We start from the raw sequence: 22,455 nt of genomic DNA on the forward strand, positions 1-22,455 counted from the left end.
ACCTCTGGATCTTACATCCTTTAACCCTCTGATCCCGCAATGATACCTGAGCCTCGGGAGGAAAGAGTGTGAGACGGTGCCCCGCTGAGGCTGAGCCTCTCTGCACCTTGACCAGTTGTGGGTCTCTTGTTAATTACCGTCCACTGCAGAAAGAGGCTCCTCTGACGAGGGTCGAGGGTCGAGAGATTCGCTAATCTGCAGCAGGGACAAGCATACATCGATATATAAAGAAGCCAGCAACCGTTAGCACTGATACACCGAGCAACCACACAGAGGTCTTTAGTCAACTCAGCTTCTGATTTTGAGACAAATTTTAGAATTAATGGCTCAGTAGAATAATACATCTACAGCAGTGACAAAAATAAAAACACTTGACCTCTTATAAATTTCGGACTAGTGACTACCAGAAGCACTCTTATAATTTTTGATATAGAAATATACCTCATATATAATGAGAGATATTTACCAAGTCAGGCAAATAGACATTTGGCTCCAAATGGCAGGTGTTAATATCAATCGTATTGACTCAAAATAGTAAAAATGTCAAAAGAACTTCAGTGTTCACTTTATATGTTGACAGTCTACATATAGTGCGTATTGCATGAAACAGCACTTACTGGGCACTTTGCACGTGTTGAACTTAAACATACTTAACTCTGCAATCTTGTGCATAATACACAGATTTTGGACATACAACTCCATGTATTTCTAGTCACAGACATACAGGGAATAAAATCTTTTTAAATAGGTGCTTACAAAATGGTCTTTTCAAAGACTTAAATTAAGTCTCCCTTGACTTTGGCAAAAGAGTTTTCTAACTAGTCAAAATCTCAACAGAATCAACAAGAAAATATAAAATATAAAATCTTGATGGGGTCAGAGGAAGGTGGAGTTTCGTGAGTTCAAGGCCAGCCTGGTCTATATAGGTCTATAACAAACGGTCTTGCCTGACCTAAATCATTCTATCAGGAAAGGAGTTAAAAATTAACCTTTCAACTGTCTAGTTAACATTTTAACTGATGAGGTAGGTCTTTTTTCTTTCAGTCTCAAATTCCATAGTATAAAAGTAAATTGTTGGTCCCCAGCTCCGAAAAAAAGAAAAAAAAGGTAAATTGTTACTTTTTAATCTATATTTTCAAAGAGAGAGAGAGAGAGAGAGAGAGAGAGAGAGAGAGAGAGAGAGAGCAGGCAATGCATACTAATGTAGTTCAGAAATCATGCCCAAGTACGTAGATGTGTATACACCCCAAATCAGGCATGTCTAGAAGAGTAATTTTAGTTTGTGATAAGTTCAACACATGCAAATTAAAAACTGAAGCACCCAGAGGCTCACCATGTGTCATTTTCAGGAACTCTTAGAGGAAGATGAGTCATGTCCCCATGCTGTCTTAGAGAGCATCAAAGATTACAGAAGACTAACCAGATAGAATTCTCCCTAGAGGAAACCAAGATAGTATACGCTTAACATTTCCCATGGTTACCTAAGTGATCACGCAGGTCTCAACACTGTTGCTTCTCTGGCTCAATCAGTTCAACAGTGCCCCCAAAGGGCAGCACATTTCAACCTTCCCCGTCACCCAGCAGATGCCCAAATATTCCAACGGCACACCCAATTTGTTCACAGGAGCTTCCAAATGGATAAGGCTTGTCAAACAAATGGTGGAACTCCCCAACACTTCAACAAACCGAAACAGCTGAGAAAAGCTCTGAAAGACAGAGCCAATCACTCAAGGACAGCAGCCCAAACAGTTCCAACAGATCAAAAGAGCCTCTAGATCGACATGAGGAAAAAGCCCAAGGTCCAAGGATAGCCGGAAATTTACAAGAGTCAGACTTTCTTCAAGTCAAAAACAAAATCCAGCCACTCATTTCTGTGCTTCACTACCTGACAGGGGAAGCTGTGGCTGGAGTAAAGGAATTCCACCAGCTACATAGAACTGTACCGTCTTTCCTCTCCACCCAGGACTAAGGCACGGTGAGTGTCTGACTCTCAGTTTTTCCCCCTTGACTGGCTTGCCAAAGTTGTTACTGGAATTAATTGCTGGCTGCTCTAGCAAGTTAGGCAAGGTCACCAACCCTCAACAAAATAATTAATGAAGTGAGTAAGAGTACAAAGCAGTAAAATGACTTATTCACTGCGAGAAGAGGATAGGCTTTATATAAGTAACTAAGCAGTAGTGGTCAAGATGAGGAGGTGCCTTCTTCTGGCCTCTGGTTGTCTTGGCTCTAATCATTTTTACAAAACTATGAAATTTCTCTTCAGGAGACAAGTACCTCCTCTCACTGGCACCAGGCTTCAGCCTTTTCCTTCTTTCAGCATAAGATTTCTGGAAAATTCCAGTTCCTTAGGAACCATTGTTTGAATGGACTGATAGTATCTCTTTGGAGTTTCTACAAAAATTGATCAAGAAAAATGGACTCATTTAAACTTTGTCCGAACTACAGAAAATAAACCTCCTCCTTTCTCTCCATCCTTTTAATTCCTTAGTGTGATAACATTGTAGATAAAATAAAAACAAAAGCCAAGAAATAAGCATGTGTCAACTATACGGTAAGCTCTTGGAATGGAGCAGTCTCTTCCGGGGATGGAGTTCCTCTTCTGCCTGGCACCAGGGCTTAATTATTTTCCCCAGCATAGGATTCTGGAGTGTGGGGGAGGGGTCTATTAGTTCTTTGCAGTGTGTTATTTCAGTTGTCTGATAGTTGATAGGTAAAGTCACAGGTCTCTTTCTAGAATATCCTCTCTCTGAACGAGAACCATTATTACAATTTTGGCCTGCAGTCCCTTCCTGAAGCCCTGTAAGAAAATGTCCCCCCCCCCAAAAAAGGGACATGTTTTCCTTCTTCTCGTGACACAGTCTGAGCTGAAATAGTCGTCTGTGGTGTCATAAGTAGCCAGGGTCCCAACAGCAGTTGAGAGAGCTGCGTCTAGGGGTTAGCAGAATTTTGCTCTACCCAGTGGTCAGTGTACAGAGGCACTCCTACCAGCAGCCAAGTTAAACCTGAAGCACAGACATTGGGGTGCATTTCAGTGGCAGTGTATGTGCCTACCCCATGCAAGGCCTTGGATTTACACTGCAAAACAAAAGGATGTAGAAGGCAAGAGCTTATAGCGGTGCTGAGAAGGAAGTAGGACATTTGAGACCTTCAGAGATTCAAGTTGATAGACGGAGACAGATAACAGCTTGGAAGGCAGTTGATTGTCCAGTTGTGGGAGGGATGTCAACTTAGGAGGGGTTAAGATGGAATGCTGTCGGGACCTCATTGGAGCTCACAGGCTGGGAAGTTGTAATCGCTCCAAGAGGAAACAGTGGCTAACTATCACTTCTTCGGAGAAGAAATTTCATAAGGGACAATTTCCATCACGAAAAGCAACATTTTGAAAAACATGTTGAAGATTAAAATTATATGTCAATCACCCAAAGCCAGAAACAGTCAGGTTTGGGAACTGATCTCCATTATGAGTAATAGTAAGACAAAATGTCCATACTAAAGTTCGGGGCTCACCTCATCAGTAAACCAGGGTCATAGGGCCACCATTATGTGCAGAAATCGGGAGACTTCCAGGAAAGCAGCATGCTACCATGTCTGACACATAGCAATGGCAGTTATGTTTCTTTATGAATCAGTGAAAAAGGCCTCACCAGACATCATACCAGGGATAGGTAGGAAGACACATCAAGCGAGCAAACCCCTGATACACACCTGATAAACCCCTGGTCACAGCACCAGAATGAAAGACCTGCGAGGTTGCTTTTAAAGGGGGAACAGAGGAGAAAGCACCTTGGCCTGAGAACAAGCCATGCTGAGCTCTGAGTCCCAGCTGTTTCCATCTTGTGAGATCAAGAGGCTCAGGGGAAAAAGGAGCACCCCATCTCCATCATGACTGACGTCATACTTAACAATGGAAACACGCGGTTGTAAGATATGTGGCATGCGACTCACTTGTTTTAATTATTGCTTTTTAACAGGTAGTGTAGCAATTGGGTGTCAACAGTGGAGATGCTTTCTGATTTTAATGTAGATTTGTCTTAATGTGGAAGTTGAGTGCATAGACTGACATCATGATACTATTTTACCCAAGCCTGAGCCAAATGAGGAGGAGGGAGATGGCTATGGACCCTCTCCTGACTCAGTCTGGCAGACCTAAGGATGAAGAAGTGTAAGCAATGGTCACAGTTTACATTTTCATTTGTCATGTGTATTTCTTTTTTCAGGAAAGCATGGTTGGTGGCATCAAGGGGCAGTAACAGGATTAAAACGTATTGAGTATATATTGTGTCCAGAATACAGATAACCATTTTACACACATGTCATTTATTCTACAGATTGCCATACAAGAAAAAGCACCTTGCCAGTATTGTTCAAAATACTTGGGACTTGAAGCCAAGTCAGTAAGTATTTGTGTTTGTTTTCTGGATTTTCGTTTCTAAATCCGGGACACTTTTTATGAGGCGTTCCAATGTTTGATAATAAAAAGTGTAAAGAAACTCATGGTATGTTAGCATAGGACTGTACTCCCAGCACTTGGAAGGTAGAAGTAGGAAATTTTTGACTTCAAGGCCAGTCTCTGGGAGTCTGAGGGTAATAATGTCTAAGGAGACATTGTTTCAACATAAATATATGAAAAAGCAATAGATGCATGGCTAAGTGCTAGAGCACGTACGGAGTATGTCTAAGACCCTCCGTCTTGTCTCTACTATGTATTAGAAATTATGTGTAGGTAAAAAGTAGCTGACGTGAATTGCCCTTTAGAATGATATTTACTGAGAGAGTGTGCTTCATAACTACTGGCTATCATGATCAGATCTTGAAGTGAGACTGCATTAGAAGCAGCAGCACCAGACCACAGGCAGTTCCATGGGGCCACAAAGGGAGAAGGAGCCTTCCCTTCAGGTCCCAAAGAACAGCACCATTAGGAGAGACAACATGATAAGGGTCTGAAGGAAAGATCCTTCAAATCCCTGAACAGAGGGGGGTTGTGGCCCTTACAGGTTTCTAAGGGATGGCAGATCACACGGCAGCCTGTGCCAGGAGGCAGGCACTAGGTGGGACTGTAGTTCAAATTTGCCTTGTTCCTGATCAGCAAGTGGGGGTGTGGGAAGACTGGGCTTGCTTTCCCCACGGTCAGAGTCACAGCAGCAGCAGGCACCTGCCAGGTCTTTGTCCTAAGGGACAGACTGCATGCAAGCTAGCATGACCTGATTTTTATCAGGGGTGTATCTGTGATCTAACACAGACAAGTATAATAAAGAACCATTGACACATGAGTCACAAAGCTCCCCAGCTTGCAAACTGTACTGAGCTACTCTTGTCCCTCCCATCCTCCCTTTTCATCTTCCGTTCTTTCTCCCTTTCTCCTTCCTCCTTTCCTTTTCTTTTTTTTCTTTTTCTCTTGGACCCTTGCCCTTCCTTTCCTTTCCTCTTCCCTTTCCCCTTCCTTGACTTTTCCTGTTAATGCTGGAAATCAAATTCAGAGACCCTTATGCTAAGATCTTGTCGCTATAACAAAATACTCTGTCAAAAGCTTCTTCAGGAAGGATTTATTTCAGGCTCACAATTTCAGGCAATTGTCTGTCACTGAGGGGAAGATAAGATAGTAGGAACTTGAAACAGTAGTCACATTAACCACAGTCAAGAGTAGAGAGCAATGAATTCATGCTAGTATTTAACTTGTTTTCTCCATTCTTATGCAGTTCAGAATCCCCTACATAGAGAATAGTGCCCCCCACAGTGGGTACATTCTTCTTAGCTCAGTTATTATAATAAAAATACCCCCTCAGATATATCCACAGGGCAATCTAATCTAGATAACCCATCATTGAAACTGTCTTCTCATGTAATTCTAGATTGTGTCAAGTTGACAATTAACAATGGTCATAGCAATCCCCACAATTAAGACATTTGATTGTGATATAATTATAGCAAATTTGACCTAAATCTACCTATATAGATATTTCTTATTGTGTTTCAGTGTCACTAAATTTATTATAAAAAGGCATAATTTCATTCTTTCCTAAACATTAACACAAGATGTCTTTACAGGGACACCATGTTGGCCTCTACAGTTGTATCTGTTGAAGTGATTATGAGCTCTGAAGTAACTATTAAATTACCAAAGCAAGAGAGTGAAAAGACTTCATTCCTGCTGGGCAGCAAACCTTGAGTTGGTATTGATTCATTGACAACAGTGATTTCTTTACTAGAAATGAGCCAGGAAGCTGACAGAGATCATCGTGGGTTCCCTACAATGAGTTCGGTAGCTGTCATAATATTTTATGACAAGCTGGGGCTTCAGTTTTTAACAGCTCTATTAACCTGCCGTGCAACATATACAAATCCATATCTAATTGATGTTATCACCTTATCACCAGTACTGTTACTTTATTGGTTGGCTCTCATTTCATCTTTGTTTTCTTGATCTTATTCAACAAAGCTGGAAAGCTGACATCAATCATGTTCACCATCACCCCTCAGTATGTGGTTCCCACACACTTCTTCCCTTCCTGTCACTCCACACTTGGATCAGGAACTTCCCTTTCCTGGGCTATGTTGATTCAGAAAAGTGGGGATCCTTGAGTACAATGGAAGCTTTCCCTCTCAGCTCAGGTGAGCATAACTTGGGGTGCTGGGGTCCCAGACAAACTAACAACCACTAAAGCAATTCTAGGCCAGTGGCTCCCGGGTCTCTTGCCACATGAATTTTAAGAATGAATTTCATGAACAGGAAGAGTGAGCTTAGAAAGGAGTTTTATAATACTACAGGTGGGAGCCTAAATGAAAGAAGGCAGAGTTCCTGTACAGTGTGCAGGAGGCCCGGAAGTAGGATGCCACTGAGGTGTTTATAGCACTTCCACCAGAAACTGAGGTGCGGCAAGGGATGGGAAAATGCACTGGTTTGTCCAGGTGCCTCTCTGTTTTGATCACGTCCTCACATACAGTTTCCAGGCAGGGATGATCATTTAGGGGAAGAGAGATAATAAACCAGTGAGATTTAGAGAAAACATGGTAATAAACTCCCTTCAGGCATTCCCAGCTTCTACTAAGAACAGACCTGTTGACAGGACTAAGAACATTTCCAGCCTCTATCCAAGGATGAGTCAAAACTGTTCGTGTTTGGAGGCTCTGCCTGAACCTTTCTATCACCTGTATTCATCAGCGTCAACAGCTGCCTATGAGTGATGGGACAGCAGGCCTTTTTCATCAAGTGTATTCTCTAGCCAAGTGATTTTAATTTTGACCCAAGACAGACGTGGTGCGTGAGCTTACGCAGATGCCTTCCTTAGGTGCTCCTCACTGCAGGTTGAGGGGCTTACAGAGTCTCTCCCGCCTCACCAGCTCGCTCTCTGTTGTTGTCCAGACGTTTTCCTATGGGCTGAAGTCTTAGGTTGACAGGACTATGAGCTGATTGGAAGTCCTAGAATCTTTAGTAAGTGTAACCTACTGGGAGAGAGGTCTTCCAGACCATGCCCTTGGAGAGAGCATTGGGACCCAGCTCCCTCTCTTGTTTTGCTTCCTGGTTGCCATGAGACAAGTAGCTTTGTACCATCATGAATACACTCCCTGTGATGATGCGTTGCCTCCCCACAAGCCCCAAAGATACAGAACTAACAAACTGTGGACCAAACCTGTTACAAGTTAATCCCCCAGGGTTTAAACAGCAAGAGGACTAACAGGACACTAGCATCATTGAACTTGAATTTTAGCTGTGCTCTGTTCACCATTTCTCTTCTCTAGCCTTTGGTTCTAGTTGTCCCCAAATGATCTCCCAACCATATCCTGGCTTCTGGCTACCCTTTAACACAGTTCAGGTATTATTATCTCTTCAAAGAAACCCTGCCTCTCTACATGTAATCCTTATGCACCATGCTACCCATGGCTATACCCATGTTCCCATGACTCAGGGAGCAAAATTAAGTCTTTACAGCATGTATTACTGTAACGATCATTTCCCTCATTACATTTTGGAGTCACCCTTGCATGAATATTTCATTATTAATATTGTATCATTAATGTCTTGTAAGTAATTTAATCTTAATTAAAATTTAAGGTTATCTTTCAAGGCACCAGGTTTTGTCATGGCAGCATCATTGTCATCGTATGTGTCCTTATATTCTTATTTGTTTCCCTCCCCAAAGTACCCCTCCAAATTTGTGTGTCTCTTTAGAACATTAGCTCATTATTTTAAGACATAGGATCTGAAAAAAAGAAGACGGCCTGGATGAAAACACAATAGAACGAGATTTGATAATGATTCATAAACAGTAATGGGGTGGAGGCCTAGTTCAGTAGGAGAGTTAACTACCGTGTGCAAGTCCCTGGGTTCAATTTCCAGCCTGAATCTGAAAGGATGTCCAATCACACTAACAACAAGAGAAACACGAAGTACTGTCACCATGTCTTATCTGTCTCCTGGGGGAAAAACCAAAGCTGAACAGCATATTCTGTGACCAAGTGACAGGAATAGCCAAACAGGCATTCTCAGAAGCTGTGAGTAGGAATTCAAAATGATATAACCATTATGGGGTGGGAGAATAAAGGTCTATATGGCTTCCCCTTGAACCAACAATATCGCTTCCAGAAGTCTAGTCTAAAGATGTTGGCAAAACAGCTGCAGATGTTATGCTATATTTTATAGCACTATGTGTATAAAAAGTATAATTCAACATATATAATCTAAAAATATAATCAGACAATGGCTCTTTTGAGGAAAGAGTCTTTTCATAGAGAGATGCCAATACCTCAAACACAGTAATGAGGATTGGGAAGCCTCTCAGAGTAGAGAAGATTCTGTAACTATGAACCAGTATAGAGTAGTCTGATACAGGCTTGAGTCAAAGGAAACAACACAGAAAGCCAGGAACACAACTCCAGTTGTGCACACTGGGAAACAGTTCTGTTTGGAAGGACCTCTGTGTAAGCATCCTGGTGTACGGATGTCTGTGTGGTCTAGTTGTCTCAGGGCAAGCACCCTGTATCTTAGGGGTGATCATGCTTTGTATTTTTCCTTCTTTGTTCCCTACAATTTGTCCCTCTAGGACATTCTTTAAAAATGCTGAGAAACATGGGCGATAGAGCCTGGTAAGCTGTCTTAGGACATCGTGGACAAGAGCCTTCTGATTGGTTGTAGGCAGACAAGGGGCAGAGGTGGTGGGATGCAGCTCTTGGGCATACTCCAGTTCTGTCTGCTCTAGGGAACTGGAATTCAGAACTCTGGCTCTGGAACATCTGCTCAACTCATAAAGCATCCTTGGCAACCACCCAGCCAAGTTCACAGACAGGGAGAGCAGAGACACGGTCCTTGCCACTTACTGGTGCACTCACTGTTCTGAGGACATTCAGGCAGTAATTGCAGCAAAGAAGTTGAAACTTCGGCCATGGCTTTGTCACACCGGGAGCCACTCTCTGAGACGGTGGGAAAGCGCATGGTCATCACAGGTGAGCAGAGCATGTCTTCATTTTCTCAGAAATCTTAAGTGGTCGCAAGTGGTCTCCCTCACATAAAGGGGCAACAGTGAAATAATCACGTGACTGTGCCCGTCATGGATACATTGTAGCTATCAACAGGTCATTGTAGCCACTGTCAGTCTACCAAAGCTAACTTGGTAAAAACGAAGGTTTTCTACAGCATAATCATGATTAGTGTATGGAAAACTGCTTGGTGTTAATAAAAAGTATTGTGATCAAGGCTGGAGAGAGGGCTCAGCAATTAAGAGCACTGGCTGCTCTTCCAGAGGTCCTGAGTTCAATTCCCAGCAACCACATGGTGGCTCACAACCATTTGTAATGGGATTTGATGCTGGCTCCTGGTATGTTTGAAGACAGCAACAGTGTGCTCATATAAAATAATAATAATAAGAAGAAGAAGAAAAAGAAGAAGAAGAAGAAGAAGAAGAAGAAGAAGAAGAAGAAGAAGAACAATAACAATAACAATAATAATAATAGTATCTTGGTCAAATTTCCACTATTAGTGATTTAGATGTCCTACATCTTTTACAACTGAACCCATTTTATGGATAGTAATTTGAGCAAAATTAAATAGGTTACTTTTAAAATAAATGTAAAATTCTAAGCATTATTCTATGTTTTTGTTGGTTTTTGGGGGGGCGGGGCTGGCCGGCCTGGAGCTCTTTCTGTAGACCAGGCTGACCTTAATTAAATTAATTAGTCTGCCTCTTGAGTGCCAGGTTAAAAGCTCACATATTACACTGAACAAAGAAAGAAGGTTGCTTTATTTTATTTTATTGTTTTAAAGAAGAAAGATGTACTTTAACACTCATAAAATTGTTGGATTATATTTTATTCTTTTAACTTACACTTTCAATGATTTTGGCGCTCTCTCTCTCTCTCTCTCTCTCTCTGTGTGTGTGTGTGTGTGTGTGAAGTTATAATCAAATCTAAAAACAAACCATAAAACATGACGAATTATGTCAAAGTCCTGCGGACACAAAGCAAATTTCCATCCTATTTCCTTTATTTTATCTTTTTTCCCTCCCAATTCTAAGCATATCTAACAACCTTACAGAAAACAATTCATTGCTCATTTACTGTGGGCATGTGTGTGTCTTTTATCACTGGTCTCATCCACTTCTGTCTTGTAAATCTTTTGGGGCCGACAGAACCAACTTTTCCAGTCTTAGAGCTTATGTAAAAGGTCTCCTTTGCTCCTGGCTTGCTTCACAACAGGCAGAGCATAGCAACCAGAATAAAGCCAGCAGCAGCCCTTCACCCCCTTCCACAGAACAGCTGGCTCAGGATGGGCGCAGAACTACAGATTGTCCAGGTAATTTCAGAAGTGACAAACCAAGATAAAGCTGAGGCCTGTATAAACAAACTGGCTTGGGCGGCTGTGAGTCTGCAGTAGTCAAGAACTCACATGGAGGCCTGAGGAATGAATGCTTCTGGATGTTCCCTCCTGTGTCAGAAATCTGTCCTACTGTCGAGTCTCTTTAACTAGTCTTTTAAAGGATGGGTAGTAGGGGTTGTCTGTGTTTTACAGGAAATTTATGATGTACAGAACATTTGCATATCCCACTACAGCTTCCTCAATTATCTAGTGTTGAGGGTTCAATCCAGGGCTTTGTGAACACTAAGCACATGATTTAGCCCCAGATCTCTTCAGCTGAGAACTTTTCGTTAGCAGGGTAACTTGTTACAATTCCTGAGTTAATAGCAATGAATTATTATTAACTAAAATGTTAATTAAAATGCACACTTTATTCAGACATTCTTAGTCCTACCTAATGTCCTTTTCTATTCCACATGGCGTTTAGCTGCCACACCTCCCAGGAGTCCATGAGCTGTGTAAATTTATAAGAATCTTCTTGCTTAGATCTGGTCAGTTTTAGAGTACATATAGGGGTGTGTGTGTGTGTGTGTGTGTGTGTGTGTGTGTGTTATTTAGGAGAGATATCACACAGGAAAAGTGACATTGTTGTACAAATATGTAAACCTGACTTATATTGTGGATACTGACCATAGTTATCCCTTGGAAGTGGAAGTTGGTAAATGATGACGTCATTTCTTCTCCCCTCTCACTACTGTGCACCCTCTACTTTTCCTTGAGGCTGACGCATTTGCACACTTATCTGAAACACCTCTGCACCAGAGAGTTATCTCCTCATCTTTTCACTGATTCACCATTTACATGCATATGAACTCATGAATATTCATACTTTGGGCTCGGCTCAGATGCTAATCAATTGGTGTTGCAAAGTCGGTCCAGCTTTGGCTACTGTGCTCCTTCTGCTGCCTGCTGTGCCCACCTTGGCATACCGTGATGGGGAATAGGGCTGGTTGACTTATACTCTGCCTCCTTTCCCTCTGGCTCTAGTCCTAGAATCGACTCTTCTCTTTGTTTCTTTTATCAGGTGCCATGGGTGACCATTGGCTGTTGGAAGGTAGTCTCTTTCGGACAGTTAGAATGACAGAACAAGGACATATGTCTGTATATGCTAACTTGCATCCATATATGCTAAGTATGTATCTATAGATAATGCTGTGTGTACACCAACCATCTGTGTCTATATTAAGCTCCGGATGAGTAAATGGAGTGTGTGGACAGGCTCTCTCTATGTAGTCTAGGCTGACCTTGAACTCACAATCCTGATTCATTTAGCCTTCTTGTAGTCTATAACTGCTTTCAGGACTGTCTCTTTCCCTGGGTTCATGGCTGGCTAAACTCAGGCTCTTTGTGGCTGTTCTTCTCATGTCCCCTTGTCAGCTCACTTTTAAACACTGTTCCCTTCTAACATGATGTCCACCCAATGCCCTCTGACTTGATTTCTTTCTTTTTATTTCAATAATTTATTTATTTTTATTCTCTTTAATCCCAATTGAAGACCACTCCTTCCTCTACTGTCAGTCCTACCCTTACTCCCCATTACTACCTCCCCTTCTCTGAGGAGAGGTAGTAACAACCCCCCCCCCGCCCGCCTTGGGTACCACCCTACCCTGGACATCTAGTTCCAACAGGACTAAGCACATCTTCTCCCACTGAGGCCCAACCAGGTAGTCCAGGTAGGAGAAGGGGATCCAGTGGCAGGCAACAGAGTCAGAGACAGCCCCTGCTCCAACTGTTAGGGAACCTACATGAGATCAAGCTGCACACCTGCTACATATGTGTAGTGGGCCTAGGTTCCGCCTTGAATGCTCTTTGGTTGGTGGTTCTGTCTCTGTGAGTTCCCATGGGTCTAGGTCAGTTGACTCTGTAGGTCTTCTTGTGGTGTCTTTGACTCAATCCTATCCCCAACTCTTCCATAAGACTCCTCGAGCTTCACCTGATGTTTTGATTGTGGGTCTTTGCCACTGTTGTCGGCTGCACAATGAAGCCTCTCAGAAGACAGTTATGCTAGGCTCCTGTCTGCAAGCATAACATAGTATCGTTAATAGTGTTAAGGGTTGGATCTCTTACACGGCATGAATCTCAAGTTGGGAGCCCTCTGATTTCTACAGAGGGACAAAATGAAACTCTTCCCCACTGATGACCCACTCCAGAGGAGTCACTGTCTTAGCAAAACCTGTAATTGGATTTGAGGCCTGTGAGGGCTTGTGGGAAGAACTGCCAGTCTCTTTCTACCAGAGCCACCAGGCTGACCTTTTTCCTAAGGCTTCTGCCTTCCTCCCCTGCAGGCACTGAGGTGGGCTGGTTACTTCTAGGGCATCTCCCTCCATTCCTGCCCCTTCCTACTGTCCTGTGACCCTGTGAAGTTCCAAAGCTCTTCCTTTCTTTCTCTAATTGTAATTGAGCCTTTATTTCCTTTCGTTAACACTCTTTTTATTCTTTGAGAATTTTATACAATGCATTTTGAACATATTCACACACACCCCACTCCCCAATAACTTTGACATTTCTTCCTTTGTGTTTCCTTTCCTCTAACAGTCCAGTCTGTGTTGCCCAGCTAGTTTGGGGAGTTGGTTTTCTGTCCTGGCATGCAGTTGACCTACCAGGGGTCACGGCACCTCAAAAAAAAAAAAAAAAAAAAAGCTGACTTTCCTCTGTCAGCAGCTATTAAATGTCAGTAGTTCCTCTCTGCTGGGTAATTAACACAGAGACCCTTACCTGGTCAATGAGAAGATAATAAGAGACTACGGAGAGCTCAGTCCTAAAGTAAGTCTATTTTCCTCTCCTCTCCTTCACTGAGTCACGCGGGGGCTGTTTCTAACCCTCAAGATGAGTTTTAATCTTGTGTCTAACAGTAATTCTTTCCCCTGGGGTCATTCTGGCCACTTCCTTTGGGTTATCTCTGAGTCTCAACTGCAGTGTGAGAAATGTGCTTCCCTCCCCACTGCCATTCCATTCACGCCCAGGATCCAGATCTGTTATTAACTGGTCCTGTGGGCAAAACTTCACCAGCCAAGTACGGCGTTCCCTTACAGCTCCTTTAGCCTCTGTTCTCGAAAACTCTCCTCATTTCTAGCTACTAGGGTTAGCAGTTTTTCTTCTCCAGCCCCCTTGCTGAATTGTCCCCTACATGTAGTATGGGTTTTGTTGGTTTCCAGTCTGAATACGACCTCAGATCATCCTCCTTGCATTTCCCAAGTCATTTTATTTATTGTTATACATTAAATCGTCCCTTTAGGGTTTTTTTTGGGAGGGGGGCAAACTCTTAAGGACACCTTAAGTATAGCTACTGCACAGAAGCATACTGAACAGTTTTAACTGCCTAAAAATTCCCTTTGCCTCATTCATTTTTTTCTCTTTTCTCTTCTTGCATTCCTGGCAACTGCTGATAGTTTTACTCTTCAGTCTTGCCCTCGAGCCAGAGTTAGGTAGGAGGATTCCCTTATCCCACAGGTTTAGGACCACCCTATCTATTTATATAGTTAATAGACAAAATATGAGACCCTGCATGTAAACCAAACAAAAATGTAAAATAAGCCAGCAAGCAAGCAAACTGCCACACTCGGAGGCATGTATTATAACCTTGCCCGTTCTATAATGTCCCAGAGCTGGAACCACACCCTATGTGCGCTTGTTAGACTGGTGTCTTTTTTTCGTTACACAAATAAAAGGGCTTTCATGGCTCAGTGGCTGATTTTTTTCCCCCAAATTACTGAAAAATATTACTCTGTAAAGCAGCTCTTCTTTTTGCTAATGTATTCACCTTTTAAGGGCTCTTTTCCAGGCTGGGGCACTTGTGAACGGAACCTCTATAAACATCTGTGTTCATGCTTTTGGCTAGATGTACTTTCAAGTCAATTTAAAAAATCTCTAGCTGCGTGATTTGTGCATCAAATGCTTAGCTTCTGTTCTAATTAGCTTTGCATTGCTGTGATAAACACCGAGACCAAAAACACCTTAGGGAAGGGAAATGATTTATTTGGATTATATATCCAAGGTCGTATTCCATCACTGAGGGAAGACAGGGCAGGAATTCAAGGCAGGAACCTGGAGGCAGAAACTGAAGCAGAGAGCATGGAGGAGTGCTGCTTACTGATTTGCTCTCCATGGCTTGCTCAGCCTGCTTCCTTACATAACTGAGAACCACCTGCCCTGTGCTAGCACAACTCATACTGGTCTGTCTCTCCCACATAAATCAAGAAAGTGCCCTACAGACGTGCCTACAGGCTAATCTGATGAATCAGTTTCTCCACTGAGGTTCCTCTGCTCCGAGCTAACATCCACACACACCAACAGAAAGTAAAACAAACAACAACAAAAATCCAACCAGTACAGCTTCGTAAGCAGTGGCCCAACTATCTTCTAAATTCACTCTGCCATTTTGTGTGTCCATTAGCAGGGGCACACATTTAGCTCTCGTGTCCTGGTAAGCACATAGGACCCTGTTATTTTTTCTTTTAACTATCTTAGCAGATGTGCAGTTGCTCTGTGAATTCATAATTCTCTACCAGTCAGCAATGCTACGCATATTTCCATATAGTTAATTGCTGTCTCTGCCTTCCTCGGTGTCATAGATTCAAGTTTGCCCAATTTACAGTAAGTGGGGGCAGTTTTGGTTTCTTATCAGTGAGTCAAGAATTTTCCATGTATCTTGGATAAATTTCCTTTATTAAACCAATGTTGCATAAGATCCCGTCCAGTCCTCATGGGACTTGTCTCTAATACGCTGTTAATTTATTACCAAACCAAAGGGCACACTGTCAGGACTGAAAAGATGGCTCTGTGGTTAAGAGTACTTGCTGCTAAACTCATTAACAAAATGGGCAGTTTGCTCCTGTTGGGCAAGAGCCACTGTGGAAGGGGGTGTAGATTCTGGACTACTGCAAAAATGCTAGTTAAAATAGGACCTAAATAACCTGCTTTCCAGTGAGACCCTGGTGTAGTTTTAATGAAAACCTGTTGTCCAAAATGACCACGCCACATACCATTAGGTACATGGGAACCATAAGAAAGGAAGGCTGCTGAAGCAAGAGAAGGATCTCAGGAGCAGATGCACTGAGTACAGATGGGATACGATGGGCTCGGGTAATTTTCAAGGATATATACCCCACTCTTGAATCGAGGGACTGCTGCTCAGTAGCACATACTGAGGGTTAACATAGACAGTCCAAACATAGTCATCTTCTCCAAAAGTCCCATAAATGACCACATTGCCAAGGGCTGTGACTGACAGCTAGAGGTCTGGTTAAACCTTTCGTCTTGTAGGCAATCTGATAGGATGTGGCTAATGAGAGGGTTCTTAGAAGTTATCTTCCTTCAAACCAGGTGTGTGCCTCCAGGACAGGTCGATCAGCACCTCATGTCGCCCCTTCAGAAGTGCAGTGTTCTTTAGAACACTGGCGTTCACCAGTCAAAGGGGAGTTCCATCCTGAAACCAGGGGGGTGCAGATTTATTACATACTGGAAAAGGTCCATCCAACCGGGTAATCTGCGAGTGATTAGAGGCTTGAAAACTCAAGTAATGATGAACTGTTCATGTCCAAAGAACCTGTATATCATACCACTCTCAGACCCCAAAGTTGTAGGTCTTATGGGTCATTCAGATGACAGGGACACACCTGTTTTGACCCTGTATGGAAGATGGATAAATAGGACACCTAAAAGACCAGTTTCACTAGACTGATACTTTAAACTTATGTAATACATTTAATAACCAGATAGTTTAAAATAAACCTTGACATACATTAGCCAGTTTGTTTTGTAATTACTAATCCTAGACCTTAGAAACTTTAAAATCATGTATAATACCTTTAAGTCTCATCCTCTATATACTTTAAATAAGTGACTCAGACCTTTATAACTTGTAAAAGCTTTCTAGTTTATTATATATCCATGTTGATCTATATCTAATCTATGTATTATTTTTATCACTTATCCTTGTAACATTTTTTTAAAATACAATGAGATTTTATAGTCATACAGAAAGATCTCCTCTTCTATTTTTTATGTAACATTGACTGGGATGGCCTGTATTGACATTTCATTTTTTAATATTTATTTGTGATTGTTTAAGCCAGATAGTAGACAGTAGGAAGGTTGCTGCTGTTAACATAGAGGAGATATGCAAAGGTATACACATAAGTTATTCTTATCTAAAGGGAGTGCAATTCTCTCAGAGGAAATATGTATTCTGGAGGGGAAGCAATCAACTCATTAAGACCTAGCCGTGCTGACCAAAAGCTCTTCAGTGGTGGAAGCTATAATTATCCTTTGATTTTCTGTTGAAATCTCTCAATCTCAGAGTGTTAGCTCTCTTTGTTAGTGTGAGTGCAATGTATAGTGTAAAAACTGTATCAGAATCAAAACAAACATTAAAATGGTAAACATTTTTTAGCTCAAAGAAGCAGAGCCCATAAGTAAATAAACAAACAAAAGACAGATAATCAAAAAATAATGGCTGTTCTTAAAGAGGACCTGAGTTCCTTTCCTAGCATCTACACGGCAGTTCACAAGCCTCTATAACTCCAGTTATGACATCCTTGCCTACTTCTGCAGATACTGCACACATCTGGTAAACACACATATATGCAAACAAGACACTCACATGTGTAAAGTATAATTAAGTAATTTTTGGGTTAGGGACACTGGCTACTCTTCTAGAGGACCCAGGCTCAATTCTAAAAACCCACATGGAGGGTAACTATCTGTAACTCCAATTCCAGGGGATTTGAAGCCCTCTTCTAGTCTCTGGGGATCCCAGGCATATGTATAGTACACAGGCATACGTGCTCATAAAATGTACATACATAAACATACCATTATATCTTTCTTTTTTAGATAGATCATTGTGTTTCCTAGGAGACCTACAATTTTATATTTTCATTTAGGTTTCTGACTGATTTTGAAGCTATTTTTGTCCCCATTACACTTTGTATTTCTTCCTTTACAGTTCTTCCTTTCTTTAAGCCAATGTTAGTCACTGTCACTGCTGACAATGTAAGAATCTTCTTGGACACTTGAGATCTTTTTGAATTTATCAGTCCATACTCAGTTTCCTATACACTCACCTACATTCACACACGTGAACACAACGCAAGCACACAGTAAAGCAATCACTTCACTGACTGAGCCAGCTCCTAAAACCTTTTTTCTAACATTTACTTTTATTTATGAAGAACAGAATTAGCAAACAGGCACATAATTCGTATTAATGACATGAGCTTTAAGGGCTTATATGTAATATAATGAATACTGTATTTAAGCTCAGTAATATTAAAAAATCAACTTTAGTTATTTTGAAAGGATGTATAAATCTTTTCATATTAGCTTTTGAAATTTCTACTATGAATAAAATGTATGCCAATGATCTCTTACCTATCACCCACATTCAATGTCAAAATTTTGCCATATTTAGCCTATACATTGATTTATTTTACCAAAATATTTTAGAGCAAAATACATATATAGCATTTGCCTCTCTAAAAGTTATGAAACTATTCTTACATAACCTTAGTCCCGTGATATCAGTTAATACAATTAGCAATTATTCTTCGACATTGTATAATAACCACGCCATAAGTAAATTTTTCTAATTGTCACTAATTGTAGTTTTAAGGGCTGGGGAGATGGCCCAGTGGATAAAGTGCTGGCTGAGCAAACATGAAGACCTGAGTTTGGATTCCCAGCACCAGGCTTGGGGTGGACATATATAACACTAACACGGGTTGGGTGGATAGAGGCGCATAGGTCTTTGGAGCTCTCGGGGCCACTAGTCAAGCCAATCAGTGAGCTCCAGGTTCAATGAGAGATCCTGACTCAAAAGCAATAAGGTGGGGCTGGAAAGATGGCTTCTTTGATAAAGTATAAGGGCGAGGCCCTGGGGCTAATCCCCAGAACCCATGCAAAACCTAGATCTATTTCTTGAGCATCTGTAATCCAGGCCCTTATAGGGTAATGCAGCCCGGCAAAGCCTGGAAGCTAGAAATCCTGCTAGCCTAGTGGGCCAGCTGTCCCATGAAAGGAAAAATCACAAAGAGGTGCTGGCTCCAAAAAAGGGGAAAGGCAAGAGCTAGCACCAGAGGCTGTTTCTGACTTACACATGTGTGGTAAGGCACGTGTGTACCTGCATTCACACACTTAAATGCAGTGGTAAACACACACACACACACACACACACACACACACACACACACGAGAGAGAGAGAGAGAGAGAGAGAGAGAGAGAGAGAGAGAGAGAGAGAGAGAGAGAGAAGAGAGGAGAGAAGAGAGAATCAGGTAGCGCACACTAGAGAAAGGTACCCAGCATGGACCTCTGACCTCCACTTGCCTGTCACACACTTGTTCACACATACACAAACACAAATGCATGACACACATATATTTCCATAATTGATTGTGAGAATAAGGATCCAAAGAAAGCCTGCCCGAGGTGCACAGCTCACCTGTGTCAATTCCTCTACGTCTTTTCAAGGCTTGCAGTTGTCTGTCCTTTCTCCCACTACTTACTAATTGCAGCAGAAACTGGCTTGAGTGTCCATGACAACCATCTCACATCCTAGGCTTGTCACTTGCATCCTTGATATGTCATTTAACTTGGCACTTTATCCTATGTAAACCGAATTTGCCTCTTGAGCCCCAATTACAACCAACTTCAGCTCTTGAGGAATTAGTTACGCTGTCATTTACATCTTGAAGATCCTCCACATGTCCAAGTGAAAGATCCAGTCTATGGGGTGGTACCATTAAGAGGCAGTGGAACTTTTATTTCACATATCAAATCAATGGAAGAGGAAAAAAAACTTAGAGGTATGCTCACATAGCTTCAGCTGTGCAAGTTTTGGCAAAGACTGTGTAAAAAACATAACTGGGTATTTACAGATAGAATAAAATTGGATTCATAACATAAAATCAATCAAAAATAGATCAAAGACTTCAACTAAATATTGAAAATTCTAGAATATAGATTAAATATTTGAAGGTATAGGTAAGATGTCTCTGGAAAGAACTCTAACAGCACGGTGAAATAATCTTATAAATTCACAAATAGGATCACATGAAATTGAAAAGCTGCTTCTGTACAGTAAAAGAAATAACCACCAGAGAGAGAAGCAGCCTATGGAATAGCGTGGGGTAGGGGGAAATCTCTCAACCATTCATCAGAGGGAGAAAGAATTTTTTTTAAACATTTAAAACCCAAATAACTTTGATCAGCTAGCCTAAATAGCCTAAAGAACTGAATAGACAGTTCTTTGAAGAAGAACTACAAATGGCTGATAAATACTTGAGAAGTATTCAACATCTTAGCCATCAGGAATATGCAAAATACCATAGTCTTTGTTGGGGTGGGGGAACATACATGGACGCTAAAGCATGAATATGGAGCTCAGAGGAAAACCTGCAAAAGCTGGTTTTCTCCTTCCACCATGCGTGTCCCAGGGATTGAACTCAGGTCTTTAAGCTTGGTGGCAAACGCCTTTGCCCGCTGAACCATCTTGCTCACCCAAGTTTTTGGTTATTGAAACAGGATCTCCTTGGGTTGCCTATGTAATTAATATGGAATTCGTTATGCGCTCTAGGCTGGCCTGACTTTGCAAACTTCCTGTGCTCTGTCATGGACTGACACTTTCTGCCTCAGCCTCCCGTGCTAGGATCGCAGATATGTCCCATCATGCCTGGCTTACAAATACATTCTTTACAAGATGGGTTGTCTCATGAATTTCCACTTGACCCAAAATAAAGCTAGGTATTAAACAGTGAATATGGGACACTAAAAAACCCCTAAGCAGTGTATGCTGTGGTTGCGTACCGGTAGTCTCCATCACACCACTCCTGCAGAAAAGAGATAGGAAGAGTATCTGAGCCCAGGGTTTAAAAAACAGCCTAAGCAACACGGAAAGGCGCAGTCAGAAAAATTCATGAATAATCAATTAAATACAGAAGCAGAGGAACAGATGATCTAGTTGAACCTGACATTGTTCCTGAAGCCACCACTATTCAGAGTTCAGAAGTGCGGAATCATTTACCCAGCCTAGTTCACACAGAATGGAAGCCTCTGCCTGGCCTCTTGTGTCCGGGTTGTTTGTGTGATAATACTCAGATTGCAGGCTTAGTAAAAAAGCTAACACATTTAGTCAGCCATAGTCTGTGTAGGAGGAAACCAGTGTATGGAAGGCAGGAGTACTGCAGCGCTCCCCCTTTCTAAAAGGGTGGCCATTGCATATGACTTGTGTTAGAAGCAAATAAGCCCCAGAAGCCTCTAGGAAAGGGGCAGGAGCTAGTGTGCTGGGAAGGGGTAAAGGAGACCCAAGTGTACATGTAATTTTCAAGAGTATTACTCCATTAGCTTGAGTTTCAGTCCTATTTATTCATCTCTTGCCCTGTGAAACTGTCACACTAATAGTTATGTCTCAAATCCAATTATTTTAAAAATAGAACATGACTTCACACAGAATTGCCGGTGGTTTCCTGTTTGAGGAAGGAGCGAGACAGCTCTCCTGCTACACACACATTTGGCTTAAGTCTCGGGACTTCAGTCCACAAAGGAAAGAGCTCAGATTTCCAAAACGGGATTCACAACGAAGGCTCATACACACTAATGAGCTGAGACGCTAGATTGGTGAAGCTGCATTTTATTTGTTGATATTTAACTTATTTTATACTGTACTCGTCCTGTTGGCATAGTATGTAATTTGCCTTGAGTCATTTGTGCTGTCACTGGAATCTGTGCACAGTGTTCAACTTCTTACCACAACTCTTTGACCAGGGACAACTAAATAGAATAAAAATAGACACAAGGCTGGGGCTGTAGCTCAGTGGTAGGACATTTGCCTAGCATGATTGATAATCCAAGATCCAGACCAAAAGTGGAAAGATGAGGAGGAGCAGGAGGCGGAGGAGAAGGATGAGGGGGAAGAGGAGGAGGAGGGGGGAGGGGGAGGGGGAGGGGAAGAGAAAAATTAACAACTTACTTGGAAATTAGTTTTTGATGGGATCCGAGAAGCCATGCGTTTGAAGCAAGCTTCTGGCTTTCATAATGACAACTGATGACATTTTTTACTCTTGAGGTACTTAATGTAAGACCAAGAGCAGTGAGCTCATATATTTAATATTTTTCTCCAAAAATTTTTCTTTTAGTAAGACACATCATTAGTTTTACAAAAACCTAAGTACCACACCAAAAGACATTACCTGGGGAGTGCCTGCAATTCTAAGTCAATCGCTACACCTTAAACTGCTGACCTAACCATCACTGATGTGATTTGTTGCCATGGAGGTGAGCAGCATTGACCCAACCCTAGGGGGAGGATGTCTATGGACAAGCTTTTTTGCTTTTTGTTTTTTAAGAACAAATAAACCCCATTATTATACAAGCTAAAGGAAGGGAGGCGAATTCACCTGCCTTTCTGAACCTTTATCTTGATTTTCCCAAGTGGATACCTCGTAGGTTTTTATATGTATTGTTTTTTTTTTCTTTTTTTTCTATTTTTCAGAGCTGGGGACCGAACCCAGGGCCTTGCGATTGCTAGGCAAGCGCTCTACCACTGAGCTAAATCCCCAACCCCATATGTATTGTTTTTTAGGATGTATTTATTTCACATGTGTGAGTGTTTTGC

At 41.8% G+C, this 22,455-nt stretch overlaps 1 protein-coding gene and 1 long non-coding RNA gene across 4 annotated transcripts in view; both read left to right on the top strand.

The window, feature by feature from the left end:
- The first annotated feature begins 1,649 nt into the window (after positions 1–1,649).
- On the top strand, positions 1,650–7,527 carry LOC134485630 (uncharacterized). The gene is made up of 3 exons (XR_010063834.1): positions 1,650–1,975; positions 4,329–4,394; positions 6,046–7,527. It is a non-coding gene; the product is annotated as an uncharacterized LOC134485630 (long non-coding RNA).
- Positions 7,528–8,887: 1,360 nt separating this feature from the next.
- The window catches only part of Spmip2 (sperm microtubule inner protein 2), a 114,493-nt gene continuing 100,925 nt past the window's right edge, over positions 8,888–22,455 (top strand). Inside the window, exon 1 of one of the 3 annotated variants that reach the window (XM_063282370.1) lies at positions 8,888–9,438. Coding sequence is in view for 2 of the 3 variants with exons in the window: in NM_001401975.1 (NP_001388904.1) it covers positions 9,378–9,438 (61 nt within the window). In the remaining variant the exon portion in view is untranslated. The remainder of the gene's footprint in view (positions 9,439–22,455) is intronic. The other 2 variants (NM_001401975.1, NM_001024301.2) reach the window with 2 other exon arrangements.

This window comes from Rattus norvegicus, chromosome 2 (assembly GCF_036323735.1).
Source record: "Rattus norvegicus strain BN/NHsdMcwi chromosome 2, GRCr8, whole genome shotgun sequence".
NCBI lineage: Eukaryota > Metazoa > Chordata > Mammalia > Rodentia > Muridae > Rattus > Rattus norvegicus.